The 15,648-nt window shown below is 47.6% G+C and overlaps 1 protein-coding gene across 1 annotated transcript in view; it reads right to left on the bottom strand.

Moving 5' to 3' along the window:
- The window catches only part of LOC137907828 (peroxidasin), a 43,153-nt gene that overhangs the window by 7,541 nt on the left and 19,964 nt on the right, over nucleotides 1-15,648 (bottom strand). The window contains exons 7-15 of the mRNA XM_068752183.1: nucleotides 15,160-15,329; nucleotides 12,562-12,679; nucleotides 12,027-12,196; nucleotides 10,284-10,556; nucleotides 7,013-7,288; nucleotides 5,837-5,949; nucleotides 3,929-4,085; nucleotides 3,347-3,455; nucleotides 495-652 (exon numbers count right to left, since the gene is read on the bottom strand). Coding sequence (XP_068608284.1) covers nucleotides 495-652; nucleotides 3,347-3,455; nucleotides 3,929-4,085; nucleotides 5,837-5,949; nucleotides 7,013-7,288; nucleotides 10,284-10,556; nucleotides 12,027-12,196; nucleotides 12,562-12,679; nucleotides 15,160-15,329 — 1,544 coding nt within the window. The remainder of the gene's footprint in view (nucleotides 1-494; nucleotides 653-3,346; nucleotides 3,456-3,928; nucleotides 4,086-5,836; nucleotides 5,950-7,012; nucleotides 7,289-10,283; nucleotides 10,557-12,026; nucleotides 12,197-12,561; nucleotides 12,680-15,159; nucleotides 15,330-15,648) is intronic.

The following is a 15,648-nucleotide window of genomic DNA, read 5'->3' as shown; positions in this document are numbered from 1 at the left end:
CTACAAAGTAACAAAGTAGCACGTCTGCTACAAAGTAACAAAGTAGCACGTCTGCTACAAAGTAACAAAGTAGCACGTCTGCCACAAAGTAACAAAGTAGCACGTCTGCTACAAAGTAACAAAGTAACACGTCTGCTACAAAGTAGCAAAGTAGCACGTCTGCCACAAAGTAACAAAGTAGCACGTCTGCTACAAAGTAACAAAGTAGCACGTCTGCTACAAAGTAACAAAGTAGCACGTCTGCTACAAAGTAACAAAGTAGCACGTCTGCCACAAAGTAACAAAGTAGCACGTTTGCTACAAAGTAACAAAGTAGCACGTCTGCCACAAAGTAACAAAGTAGCACGTCTGCCACAAAGTAACAAAGTAGCACGTCTGCCACAAAGTAACAAAGTAGCACATCTGCTACAAAGTAACAAAGTAGCACGTCTGCCACAAAGTAATAAAGACAGTCTGGGTGGAACCAGGACAGGATATTTGGTTGCTAGTCTCACCGGTGCCATTGGTGTCGACCATGAGCCCCTGGTTGACGTGGTTCTGGATGAGCAGGAGAGTCTGCTCGAAGATCTCCCCAGCACGGGCCTGCTCCACGGTGTAGGGGTCTCGAGGGTACCGGAACAGAGCCAGCAGCTCTCCCGGGGTCCGAGGCTGACTGGAGGGTAAAGGGACAGAGAGACAGGGTGTCAGGGAGGCAGGACCGGAGTGATGAAGGACAACCGACAATGAATTTGGTTTGTGTGTAGAGGGGGGGGGGGGGGCAGTTTCCTCCAGGCAGGGAAAGTCTGTGAAGCTCAATGTGACGCGTCTGCTTTGTTGTTGGGTTGGACCTCCTCATAATGACGACTGGGCTGCTGCAGGATTACATCAGCGCACCTTCAGACCAGGTGATCAGCTCCAGCCTTAAACCTGCAGCCAGAGGGGGGGCCATCAAGCCCTGCATCAGACCCACAAGTGAGCCGGTCCAACCCTGCATCCCTGCAGGTGATTTTATTAGCTTCTTGGGGCAACAGTAAAATAATGTCCAAACATGAAAAAGTAATCTGTCCCCAAACAACGTTCAGGAGCCGAGTACCATTAACCAGGCTCCTCCCCCCAGGAGGACGGCCTCTTTATCTGTGATTGTAATTACGGTACCAGGGCTGGAAAGCCCAACATCTCAGTTTAGCATACCTCAGTGAGTGTGTGTTTCAGGAGTGTGTTGGTGTGTGTGTGTTTCAGGAGTGTGTTGGTGCCTGTCCATTTCTTAGAGGGACATTATGGACAAAGACAAGCAACGACGTTAGTGACTTTAGGTCTCTGATTGGTGCTCGCGGGTAACGACAATGAAAACTGTTAACAGGGAGGCACAAATATTGATCGACTGTCAAAATAAGAGGTAAGAATCATTATATTGTGACGTGAAAACCCGAAACAACAAAACACAACAATATTAGCAGCCGTCTTGAATGAAGACTGAAAATGTGACTTATACCTAACCTGAACCCAACCCAACCCTAACCAGACCTAACCCTAACCAACCCAACCCAACCTAACCCTAACCGAACCAGACCTAACCCAACCCAACCCAACCTAACCCAACCAGACCTAACCCTAACCAACCCAACCTAACCCAACCAGACCTAACCCTAACCAACTCAACCTAACCGAACCAGACCTAACCCAACCCAACCCTAACCCAATCCAACCCGACCCTAACCAGATCTAACCCAACCAGACCTAAGCTAACCCAACATAACCCTAACCCAATCCAACCCAAACTTAACTAGATCTAACCCAACCCAACCCTAACCTAACCAGACATAACCCTAACCCAACCCAACCTAACAGAACCAGACCTAACCCTAACCAACCCAACCTAAACGAATCAGACCGAACCCAACCCAACTCGAACCTAACCAGACATAACCCTAACCCAATCCAACCCGAACCTAACCAGATCTAACCCAACCCAACTCTAACCTAGCCAGACCTAAGCTAACCCAACCTAACCCTAACCAACCTAACCCTAACCAACCTAACCTGAACCTAAAAAAAACCTAAAAAAACTAACCTGAACCTAACCGGAACCAAACACTAACCTGAACCTAACCCTACAGTAACATAAACCTACCCCTACCCCTAAACCATACCCAACCCAACCCAACCTGAACCTAACCAGATCTAACCCAACCCAACCCTAACCTAACCAGACACAACCCTAACCCAACCTAACCCAAACAGACCTAACCAACCCAACCCTAACCTAACCAGACATAACCCTAACCCAACCCAACCTAACAGAACCAGACCTAACCCAACCCAACCCAACCCGAACCTAACCCTAACCCAATCCAACCCGAACCTAACCAGATCTAACCCAACCCAACCCTAACCTAACCAGACCTAAGCTAACCCAACATAACCCTAACCCAATCCAACCTGAACTTAACTAGATCTAACCCAACCCAACCCTAACCTAACCAGACATAACCCTAACCCAACCCAACCTAACAGAACCAGACCTAACCCTAACCAACCCAACCTAAACGAATCAGACCGAACCCAACCCAACCCGAACCTAACCAGACATAACCCTAACCCAATCCAACCCGAACCTAACCAGATCTAACCCAACCCAACCCTAACCTAGCCAGACCTAAGCTAACCCAACCTAACCCTAACCAACCTAACCTGAACCTAAAAAAAACCCTAAAAAAACTAAAAAAACTAACCTGAACCTAACCGGAACCAAACACTAACCTGAACCTAACCCTACAGTAACATAAACCTACCCCTACCCCTAAACCAAACCCAACCCAACCCAACCTGAACCTAACCGGAACCTAACCTAACCTGAACCCAACCCAACCTGAACCTAACCGGAACCAAACACTAACCTGAGCCTAACCCTACCGTAACATAAACCTACCCCTAACCCCAAACCTAACCCGACCCAACCCAACCAAACCTAACCCATGAGCATGTAGCTCTGGACAGCTAACATTGTAATCGATCAAACGCTAAAGGAGTTGTAAAGCTATGCTGCGAGTTATTGATTATCGTAGAATCGTTTCAAAGCATGGATTTTGAGACCGCAACATTTCTAATGTGCAGTAAAACACAAAGAAGTATAAAGTTGTTTTCTTGCTGAAAGGCACGACAGCAAATGTACAAATTTAAGTAAACCATAGACATCCCAAGGTCATCTTGAAAAGGATGGACGTCTACAAATCCTGTTGTCCTCAAATCTCTGTCCCCTTCCATTAGTTGAGGACTTGAGTGTTGAAACCTGTCCCCCTCTCAGAGTGTGTGTGTGTGTGTGTGTGTGTGTTTGTGTTTGTGTGTGTGCGTGTGTGTCAAAGGTTACCCGTCAAACAGACGTCTCCTTGTTGATGCAATGGCACTATCAACATTACGGATAGCCTGCTCTATGGACGAACTCACGAAGTTGTCCCCCTCTCTGCTGACTGCAGGAACTGTTGTCATGGAAACAGACAGACGGACTGATCAGTATTGCTCGGTGATACCAATATTCATCAATACCTTTCTAATTGATAAGGAGCACTGGGAGCTTTAAGGTAGCTTGGCTTTCAAATCAGTCCAAGAACAGACTTCTACCAGAGATGGTTTGGCTAGCCCGGCGCCGACATGGTCAGAGTCTTTGCCCATGTAACCGATATTTGTGTACACGTTCTCAGGCAATGCAGTATTTGATTAAATCCAGGTTATGTGAGTATGAAAATCTGACTCCAACATCTGGACTGCTTTTCTGAACTGAAATGTTGGTTTGGGGGTTTTGGACAACGCCGTCGTTCCCCGGCAGAGGGATGCGTCGCACTGAGGTCGATTCCTGTCCGTCGGTTTTTGGCTGTTTCTAGCTAAAGACTGAAATCCCATGTCTGTGTAAACGGGTCCTAAAGACATCGAGATCTAACCAGACTCGTCTTACCTGTGACGGTTAGCACCATGCTAGCAACCTGGTAGCCAATAGGGTTACGTGCTACACACTCGTAGCGTCCGCCGTCAGCAGCACCCACGTCTCTGACCTCCAGATAACCATCAGGGTTGAAGTGGAACTTGCCACTTTCTGTCACCTGGACACCGTCCTGTGAGACAGAGGGTGAGACATGTGGGTCAGTCTCGGGGGTGATGATGTGTAATTTCAACTGTCCTCATGCTTTGGTGGAAGCTGCAGAAGCAAAACGCATTAATGAGGACTCATTGTCTCCCTCTGGGCCCGGGTTGGTTCGCTCCTTAGGACACTTGTGTCTCTGGGGCTGTCCTTGTCTGCTGAAGGTTGCAGACACCCGTGCACTGTACGGGTGTCTGCGGAACCCCCCCCATGCTCTTCACATTGTGCAGCGCCCTCCTGCTCGCACACTGGCCTCTTCTTCTCTGCAGACTTCTGATGTCCCTCGTCGGTCTCTGTCCTGAACCGTCTCCTGCATTCTTCTCTCCTCCCGGTTGTTCTGCTTGGTGCTCTGCCCGGTTCTGAGCCCATGCACTAACGAGACAATGAACCGTACGATGCTACAGAGACGTCCACTAACGAGACAATGAACCCTACGACGCTACGGAGACGTCCACTAACGAGACAATGAACCCTACAACGCTACGGAGACGTCCACTAACGAGACAATGAACCCTACAACGCTACGGAGACGTCCACTAACGAGACAATGAACCCTACGATGCTACAGAGACGTCCACTAACGAGACAATGAACCCTACGATGCTACGGAGACGTCCACTAACGAGACAATGAACCCTACGACGCTACGGAGACGTCCACTAACGAGACAATGAACCCTACGACGCTACGGAGACGTCCACTAACGAGACAATGAACCCTACGATGCTACAGAGACGTCCACTAACAAGACAATGAACCCTACGATGCTACAGAGACGTCCACTAACGAGACAATGAACCCTACGACACTACGGAGACGTCCACTAATGAGACAATGAACCCTACGACGCTACGGAGACGTCCACTAACGAGACAATGAACCCTACGATGCTACGGAGACGTCCACTAACGAGACAATGAACCCTACAACGCTACTGAGACGTCCACTAACGAGACAATGAACCCTACGACGCTACGGAGACGTCCACTAACGAGACAATGAACCCTATGACGCTACGGAGACGTCCACTAACGAGACAATGAACCCTTCAGTGCTATTGAGACGTCCACTAACGAGACAATGAACCCTACGACGCTACTGAGACGTCCACTAACGAGACAATGAACCCTACGACGCTGCTGAGACGTCCACTAACGAGACAGTGACTCCTACGATGCTACTGAGACGTCCACTAACGAGACAATGAACCCTACGACGCTACGGAGACGTCCACTAACGAGACAATGAACCCTACGACGCTGAGACGTCCACTAATGAGACAATGAACCCTACGATGCTACTGAGACGTCCACTAACGAGACAATGAACCCTACGATGCTACTGAGACGTCCACTAACAAGACAATGAACCTTACGATGCTACTGAGACGTCCACTAACGAGACAGTGACTCCTACGATGCTACTGAGACGTCCACTAACGAGACAATGAACCCTACGACGCTACTGAGACGTCCACTAATGAGACGTCCACTAACGAGACAATGAACCCTACGATGCTACTGAGACGTCCACTAACGAGACAATGAACTCTACGACGCTACGGAGACGTCCACTAATGAGACAATGAACCCTACGATGCTACTGAGACGTCCACTAACGAGACAATGAACCCTGTGTGTGTGTCCACCTTCTGTTTATGGAGCAAAACTTTTTAGTGAGCAGAGGCTGGGGGCATTACTATTACTAAGGACATTCCTGTCTCACCTTGTTCCAGGTGAGGACGGGCCGCGGCTGGCCCTGAGCGCTGCAGGGGATCTGGACGTCCTGGCCAGACTCCACCGTCAGGTCTCTCGGAGCGTTGGTGAAAACAGGCGTTACTGAAAGAGTCAAAGCAAGCAAGCAGGCACGCACACACACACACACACACACACACACACACATGAATGATTATACACTAAGTACTGTACTTGCAAAGTACATTTTGAAGTAAATATTAGCTAAGGCTCCTGATCTGGCACAGAAACCACCAGAAGCCCGGCTGATCCGGGAGACAGCGCGTCTCCACATGGTGCCGGACTAAGACAGCGCGTCTCCACATGGTGCCGGACTAAGACAGCGTGTCTCCACGTGGTGCCGGACTAAGACAGCGTGTCTCCACGTGGTGACGGAGTAAGACAGCGCGTCTCCACGTGGTGCCGGACTAAGACAGCGCGTCTCCACGTGGTGCCGGACTAAGACAGCGTGTCTCCAAGTGGTGACGGAGTAAGACAGCGTGTCTCCACGTGGTGCCGGACTAAGACAGGGCGTCTCCACATGGTGCCGGAGTAACTATTATTCTGGCACTAATGCCCCTCCTACTCTGAGTGACCTGATTCTACACCCTCTCGTTTGCGCTGCTCATGCCCCCCATCACGTCCTGATGATGATGATGATGAATATATTTATTACACATACTATGTACAACATAGGTGGACAAAGGGGGGGGGGGGGATTGATCCGGAGAGAGTCGTGATGACTATCTCTGTTTCTGCCCCCCTGAAAGGTGTATTTTTAGGGCCGTTTTGAAGGAGGCCAAAGAGGTGCATGTTTTGAGGGCAGGAGTCAAACCGTTCCACCCTTGGGGGGCAGTATTGTAAAAAGATGATTTACCCATGTTAGTCCTGTAGGAGGGGGTAATCAGGTTGTTGTTTGAGCTCCCTCTAGTGTTGTGGCTGTGGGTGTCACTAAATCTGTGGAGGTGTTTATTCAGGTATGCAGGGATTGAGGGGACTGAGGGCAGAGCTGCATTGACTATTTTAAATGCCAATCCCATTTTGAGTTGTTTAACCCTGTCTTCTACCCTGAGCCATTTTAGGCTAGCAAAATGTCCAGGAAGAAGGTGGGTCATGGGCCCCAGATTGAGGAGTAGCCGAATCAGTTTGGTTTTCAGGGACACCTCACCTCTCTGCTGGATGCTGAGTTGCACGGCGGTGCGGACCGAGCCCACTGGGCTCACCGCCTGGCACTCGTACTGGCCCTCATCGTGGGCCGCCACCCGGGTGATGCGAAGAGTACCAGAGGACAGGACCAAGTGGCGGCGGTCGAGGGGCAACGGGCTCCCCCCACGTGTCCAGGCCATTACCGGCTGGGGGTAGCCACTAGCCTCGCATGGGAAGTCCACTGTGTGACCCTCCAGGACAGACTGGTCCTGCGGCGTGACGGTGAACTGGGGGACGGCTGAGAACAGACAGGAATAAAGCTTTGATCAACATCGACGAGCCAGTTAGAGGAAAGGGAACGGCTGATAGGAAATAATCAAGATGATTGATGAGGAGAGCCACAAACAGAAAAATAGAAGAAGCTTGAGGATGCTTTGTAACAGTGTTCTGTGTGTATGCATCAAATATGTAGTACCGTTTAGTAAGAATATAGTACAGCACAGTAAGAATAGAGTATTGTATAGTAAGAATATAGTACAGCACAGTAAGAATAGAGTATTGTATAGTAAGAATATAGTACAGCACAGTAAGAATATAGTATTGTATAGTAAGAATATTGTACAGCACAGTAAGAATATAGTATTGTATAGTAAGAATATTGTACAACACAGTAAGAATATAGTACCGTATAGTAAGAATATAGTACAGCACAGTAAAGTAAGAATATAGTACAGCACAGTAAAGTAAGAATATATTACCGTATAGTAAGAATATAGTACAGCACAGTAAGAATATAGTACCCTATAGTAAGAATACTATACGGGGCAGGGGCGACAGTGGCGCAGTGGTTGAGGTTGGCGGTTCGATCCCCGGCTCAGGCGCATGTTTACACTGTCGTTGTGTCCTTAGGCAAGACACTTAACCCACATTTCCCGGGCGCGTGCACATGCCGCGACCAGCAGCAGCTCAAACTGCTGTAAGGCAAATTGCCCTCCACGGGACAGATTAATAAAGTATTGTATTGTATATAGTACAGCACAGTAAAGTAAGAATATAGTACAGCGCAGTAAGAATATAGTACAGCACAGTAAGAATATAGTACAGTATAGTAAGACTATAGTACAGCACAGTAAGAATATAGTACTGTATAGTAAGAATATAGTACAGTGCAGTAAAGTAAGAATATAGTACAGCGCAGTAAAGTAAGAATATAGTACTGTTTAGTAAGAATATAGTACAGCGCAGTATAGTAAGAATATAGTACCGTATAGTAAGAATATAGTACAGCACAGTAAGAATATAGTACAGCGCAGTAAAGTAAGAATATAGTACCGTATGGTAAGAATATAGTACAGCACAGTAAGAATATAGTACAGCACAGTAAGAATATAGTACAGTATAGTAAGACTATAGTACAGCACAGTAAGAATATAGTACTGTATAGTAAGAATATAGTACAGCGCAGTAAAGTAAGAATATAGTACAGCACAGCAAGAATATAGTACAGCGCAGTAAAGTAAGAATATAGTACCGTATAGTAAGAATATAGTACAGCACAGTAAGAATATAGTACAGCGCAGTAACGTAAGAATATAGTACTGTATAGTAAGAATATAGTACAGCACAGTAAGAATATAGTACAGCGCAGTAAAGTAAGAATATAGTACCATATGGTAAGAATATAGTACAGCACAGTAAGAATATAGTACAGCGCAGTAAGGTAAGAATATAGTACCGTTTAGTAAGAATATAGTACAACACAGTAAGAATATAGTACAGCACAGTAAGAATGTAGTACCGTATAGTAAGACTATAGTACAGCACAGTAAGAATATCGTACTGTATAGTAAGAATATAGTACAGTGAGGTAAAGTAAGAATATAGTACAGCGCAGTAAAGTAAGAATATAGTACTGTTTAGTAAGAATATAGTACAGCGCAGTATAGTAAGAATATAGTACCGTATAGTAAGAATATAGTACAGCACAGTAAGAATATAGTACAGCGCAGTAAAGTAAGAATATAGTACCGTATGGTAAGAATATAGTACAGCACAGTAAGAATATAGTACAGCACAGTAAGAATATAGTACAGTATAGTAAGACTATAGTACAGCACAGTAAGAATATAGTACTGTATAGTAAGAATATAGTACAGCGCAGTAAAGTAAGAATATAGTACAGCACAGCAAGAATATAGTACAGCGCAGTAAAGTAAGAATATAGTACCGTATAGTAAGAATATAGTACAGCACAGTAAGAATATAGTACAGCGCAGTAACGTAAGAATATAGTACCGTATAGTAAGAATATAGTACAGCACAGTAAGAATATAGCACAGCGCAGTAAAGTAAGAATATAGTACCATATGGTAAGAATATAGTACAGCGCAGTAAAGTAAGAATATAGTACCGTTTAGTAAGAATATAGTACAGCACAGTAAGAATATAGTACAGCACAGTAAGAATGTAGTACCGTATAGTAAGAATATAGTACAGCACAGTAAGAATGTAGTACCGTATAGTAAGAATATAGTACAGCACAGTAAGAATGTAGTACAGCACAGTAAGAATTTAGTACCGTATACTAAGAATATATTACATCGCAGTAAAGTAAGAATATAGTACAGCGCAGTAAGAATATAGTACATTGCAGTAAAGTAAGAATATAGTACATCGCAGTAAAGTAAGAATATAGTACAGCGCAGTAAAGTAAGAATATAGTACCGTATAGTAAGAATATAGTACAGCACAGTAAGAATATAGTACAGTGCAGTAAAGTAAGAATATAGTACATTGCAGTAAAGTAAGAATATAGTACAGCGCAGTAAAGTAAGAATATAGTACCGTATAGTAAGAATATATTACATCGCAGTAAAGTAAGAATATAGTACAGCGCAGTAAGAATATAGTACAGCGCAGTAAAGTAAGAATATAGTACCGTATAGTAAGAATATATTACATCGCAGTAAAGGAAGAATATAGTACAGCGCAGTAAGAATATAGTACATCGCAGTAAAGTAAGAATATAGTACATCGCAGTAAAGTACGAATATAGTACAGCGCAGTAAGAATATAGTACATCGCAGTAAAGTAAGAATATAGTACATCGCAGTAAAGTACGAATATAGTACAGCGCAGTAAGACGAGAGTAAAGTAAGAATATACACAAGTGGAGCATCAAAGATGTTGGAAGTGATAATGAGAATTCTAATATGTTGGGGGGGGGGGGGGGCAGGACCCTGGACATATTCACAGCTATTAATAGATCACTAAGTATCGTAAACGAGTCCTACCCTGAACAATGATGTACGCCGTAGCGTGTATCGTATCAACAGTATTGGAGGCGAAGCAGGTGTACTGCCCCCCGTCTGCCTGCAGCACGTTCTGGATGTAGAGCCCTCCAGATGGCGTGATGTTGATGCGGGCGTCGTGCGGCAGGGGAGCCTGGTCGCCCTTCGTCCAGGAGACCCTGGGCTGCGGCTGGCCCGCGGCGCTGCATTCCAGGGTCACACTCTCTCCCACCAGCACCTCGGTGTTCTGGGGCTGGATCACGAAGCTGGGCCGGGCTGGAGGAGGTGGGAATGAGTCTGGATCAATTCGTTGGCACAAGATCACGACTTTACGATAACAAGCTCAATAAATATTGGGACTGCTCAGAAGAACGTTGCATTGAAAGGTCAGTAAATATGCTGCTGATGTCACATCCTCTGGATTCCAGTTCTGTCCATATTTGGCCCGTGATTACGGTGCAGGCAGGGGACATGTGTCCACAGCGAGGGGCCGTGGGGTTACAATCACACAGACAGGAAATGCACAACATCTGCTCTCATCAACGGTTCCTGAGTGTCGGTCACAGGGGCGTCATCGCTGCTGACCTACCACAGCAAGAACCGCTGCATCGAGACCAGAGACAGACAGAGACAGAGACATGCAGACACCGCTGCATCGAGACCAGAGACAGAGACATGCAGAGACCGCTGCATCGAGACCAGAGACAGAGACATGCAGAGACCGCTGCATCGAGACCAGAGACAGAGACAGAGACATGCAGAGACTGCTGCATCAAGACCAGAGACAGATAAAGACAGAGACATGCAGAGACTGTACTCGGTATGTGTAACTAAGCATGAGAGGTAATACCTAGTGAACTCTGAGAGTGACCTCTGTGTACTCAGGACTAGTTCTAGTCTGCCTCTGTGTACTCAGGTCTAGTTCTAGTCTGCCTCTCTGTACTCAGGTCTAGTTCTAGTCTGCCTCTGTGTACTCAGGTCTAGTTCTAGTCTGCCTCTGTGTACTCAGGTCTAGTTCTAGTCTGCCTCTCTGTACACAGGTCTAGTTCTAGTCTGCTTCTCTGTACTCAGGTCTAGTTCTAGCCTGCCTCTGTGTACTCAGGTCTAGTTCTAGTCTGCCTCTGTGTACTCAGGTCTAGTTCTAGTCTGCCTCTCTGTACTCAGGTCTAGTTCTAGTCTGCCTCTGTGTACTCAGGTCTAGTTCTAGTCTGCCTCTGTGTACTCAGGTCTAGTTCTAGTCTGCCTCTGTGTACTCAGGTCTAGTTCTAGTCTGCCTCTGTGTACTCAGGTCTAGTTCTAGTCTGCCTCTGTGTACTCAGGACTAGTTCTAGTCTGCCTCTGTGTACTCAGGTCTAGTTCTAGTCTGCCTCTCTGTACTCAGGTCTAGTTCTAGTCTGCCTCTGTGTACTCAGGTCTAGTTCTAGTCTGCCTCTGTGTACTCAGGTCTAGTTCTAGTCTGCCTCTCTGTACACAGGTCTAGTTCTAGTCTGCTTCTCTGTACTCAGGTCTAGTTCTAGTCTGCCTCTGTGTACTCAGGTCTAGTTCTAGTCTGCCTCTGTGTACTCAGGTCTAGTTCTAGTCTGCCTCTCTGTACTCAGGTCTAGTTCTAGTCTGCCTCTGTGTACTCAGGTCTAGTTCTAGTCTGCCTCTCTGTACTCAGGTCTAGTTCTAGTCTGCCAGAGAAACGATCTTATGGCCGCCTGATTGTGCCTGATGTAGCTTTAGTCGTTAATAGCAGCCACTCACAGGGGGCTCCATAGTACCGCAGCGTGACTTGGGATGTCTTGACTTCCCCTGCCACGTTTTTGGCCATACATTGGTAGACTCCCTGGTCCGTTTCCCTCGTGTCCTGGATCATTAGTGTCCCGTCTTCAAGCAGGTTCAGACGACTGTCGTCATGCATGTTCAGAGCATTGCTGTCAGGAGCACACAGATATTGACACAGTTGGCCGAAGGATGGTTCCATTGTCCACCGTCCATATAGCCAATGAGACGTCTGATCCGTGGAATCCAAAGTGGCAGCGGATAGCTAGCAACAGGAACCACGCCGAGCGAGTCTCCTCATGTCCAAGAGAAACAGCTGCTAGTTAAAACTTCCACTCTGTCCTTCCACGGTGTTGGGATAGCAACAACTTAGCAAATCAATCAATCCAAGCAGCACTTTGTAGTTTGTCAGACGAAATTTATCTGAACAGTCCTGAGACGATTTGCCTACTGGACCCGGCTTAACATCGTGGCTTGAGATACAGCCTCCTCAGACCGATACGTGCAGGTGCCTTACTTGTTCCTGAGCCAGATAATCTGTGGTTTAGGGTTGCCTTCGGCCCTGCAGGTGAAGTAGACCGTGTTTCCTGATGTGACATCTACATCCTGGGGCTCAGAGGTGATCCTGGGTACCTCTGGGAGAGAGGGATAACATTATTACGCACTTCCAGTCTGGATGCTCCATCAGTGCAAGCCTGGAAATCAGAGGCAAATTCAGACCGCCCTCTCTGGGCAGATTCTCTTGCCCACCCACCACATATGAAGACACATATAGGCCCCGCCCACCGTCGTAGACCTACCAGTGGTCCAACGTGTACTCCTCTCCGGTGGGGCATTTAATAAACTGTCTGTATTTGGGAAGTTCCTGGCTCAGATTTCCCTTGTTAAAGTTACCAAGAACAATAACAAGAGAATCAGGGAAAGTCCGTTCCAAACACAAAATCTTTTCCGCGAGTGCACGTTGAGCCTCGTGCACGTCGGCGGCCGGCGGGATGTAAACAGCTGCCAGGATGAATGAAGCGAACTCACGCGGGAAGTAAAATGGTTTACAGTGAATGAAGAAGTATTCCAGAGCAGAAGCCCCGTTAAGGGAAGACGTCCATGTTTTTAAGCACGCATTCTTCCTCTTTGAAGTGGATGGGGCTACATTTAGCAAGTATGGGCACGTCAGAGCCATCAGATCAGCTGCTGGGATTTGAGAGTGGTCGGATTCCCTGCCTGGTTCGGGAACCAGCCTTCAGTGAGAGGAACCGTTGGGTTCAGAAAACAACCACACAACGATGAGGACTGTCTTTACTACTTGCGTCATCAACAAGCAGCAAAGGACACATTCTGAAGAGACTCACTAGTACAGGAACTAATAACCCCAGGGCCATTATAATCTGAGGACAGGCTGGTAACATCTCCCGGACGACTTCCTCTGAAGCAGCAATGGGATGAAACCGTTGTTAAACAATGGACAGTGACGTCTTCATGTTCTCCAGAAACTAACTTCTGTATTCAGAACCAAAGGGCGAGGGTTGGAGTGTCTCATGAAGGCGAGTTCAGAACCAAAGGGCGAGGGTTGGAGTGTCTCATGAAGACGAGTTCAGAACCAAAGGGCGAGGGTTGGAGTGTCTCATGAAGACGAGTTCAGAACCAAAGGGCGAGGGTTGGAGTGTCTCATGAACAAGAGTTCAGAACCAAAGGGCGAGGGTTGGAGTGTCTCATGAAGACGAGTTCAGAACCAAAGGGCGAGGGTTGGAGTGTCTCATGAACAAGAGTTCAGAACCAAAGGGCGAGGGTTGGAGTGTCTCATGAACAAGAGTTCAGAACCAAAGGGTGAGGGTTGGAGTGTCTCATGAAGACGAGTTCAGAACCAAAGGGCGAGGGTTGGAGTGTCTCATGAAGAAGAGTTCAGAACCAAAGGGTGAGGGTTGGAGTGTCTTATGAAGACGAGTTCAGAACCAAAAGGCGAGGGTTGGAGTGTCTCATGAAGACAAGTTCAGAACCAAAGGGCGAGGGTTGGAGTGTCTCATGAAGACGAGTTCAGAACCAAAGGGCGAGGGTTGGAGTGTCTCATGAAGACGAGTTCAGAACCAAAGGGCGAGGGTTGGAGTGTCTCATGAACAAGAGTTCAGAACCAAAGGGCGAGGGTTGGAGTGTCTCATGAAGAAGAGCAAGAAAGTCAGAGCCTGAATGTGGCACTATCAATTTCACAAAGCGATGCACAAAGGGGACCGTATAAAGTGTGGCCACTTCTTACGGTCTTCGACGAGAGCAGACGTTTGTCTTCTCGTCCCTGCTTGCATTCTTTGTCTCGTCTCGTCTGTCTGCTTTCCAGGACCCGCTGCATGCTCAGCTCTGGTCACTAAATCATGGAATTGATTAACTGGTCTTAGTGCGATTGATCACATTTTTTCACCCAAGCATGGGACTCCGGGGGGGCCCATCTGTCCAGACGGGACCCACGCAGCAGGCTACACCATGGATCCCTGGAGAAATGGAGAGTGGTCTGCCTCACGGTCCTATCTGTAGAGGATGTGGAAGATATTTGGCTGTTTAGCTTATTTGTGGGGGGGGGGGGCATCTGCTAATTGGGACGGGAGTTGCCCTGGTGTACCGGAAAGACTCCAAGACTGTGGCTTTCAAAGTTCTGGATGAATTGACCATGGATCTAAAAGTGCTCTTCGGTGCTCTGGGGGACCGTGTGGTGTCTCGAATCGAGGACCTGGGCAACCAGCTCAGGGATCGATCCGGGGCAGAAATTGGATCCCGTCTTGCCCCAGCAGGTAGAACTGTATCACAGATCTCCGGACTGAGTCCTGGCTTGGAGGGACTGAAGTCTCGCCTTGGCACACGAAACGAGGAATAACTGAGGACCAGTTGCCTCTTTGGGTGAAGCTAGATTTTCATTTCGGCTGAATATTGGATCTATTATGTCTCCAGTCCTTCTCCCCAGGACACAGCTGCTGGTGTATGAAGACAGACAGCTGGCTGTCCTCAGAGACAGAGACAGGACACACAGAAGCAGCCAAGCAGCAGCACAACAGAACAGCTGGAGACTCTCAGATATTCAGACTCATTATGAAACACTGAACTTTGTCCAGCAGCGCTTCGGCCTTTCTGTCCATACCACAGTTGAGCTCCTCAGCGGTGAGCGTCGCCACCGACCGGCCCTGCAGGCGGCTGGGGTAGTCGCAGGTGGCGGCGGCCTGAGCGTTGCCCGACTCGGCGTACTGCTTCAGAAGGTCGGCCAGCCACAGCAGCTCACAGTCGCAGTTCAGCGTGTTGGAATCCAGTCGCCTAAGCACAGACACATTTAGACAGCCCAGCATGAGTTATACGTGTAGCCGTGGAGCTGCACATGCAGCAAGGCCAGCTGAGGAACTGAAGCTGGCGCGACCCGGACAGGCCCGGAAAGGGGCTTAGCGGGGCCACGCCCTGGTTCTGCCGTGGGAAGCGCTCTCTCTGCTTGGCCTCAGCCTCCAGGAACTGATCCAGCTTTCTCTTCTCCAACAATGTCTCCATTATGCATGGCTCAGCTTCCAGAAATGGAGTTGCATTGGGGAGAGCATTCGTGATGCTCTTCTAGAGTGTTTGATAAGGAATGATTGTTACATGC

The sequence above is a fragment of the Brachionichthys hirsutus genome, chromosome 18, assembly GCF_040956055.1.
Source record: "Brachionichthys hirsutus isolate HB-005 chromosome 18, CSIRO-AGI_Bhir_v1, whole genome shotgun sequence".
Classification (NCBI taxonomy): Eukaryota; Metazoa; Chordata; class Actinopteri; order Lophiiformes; family Brachionichthyidae; genus Brachionichthys; species Brachionichthys hirsutus.
This window is presented reverse-complemented; position numbering and strand designations above follow the sequence as displayed.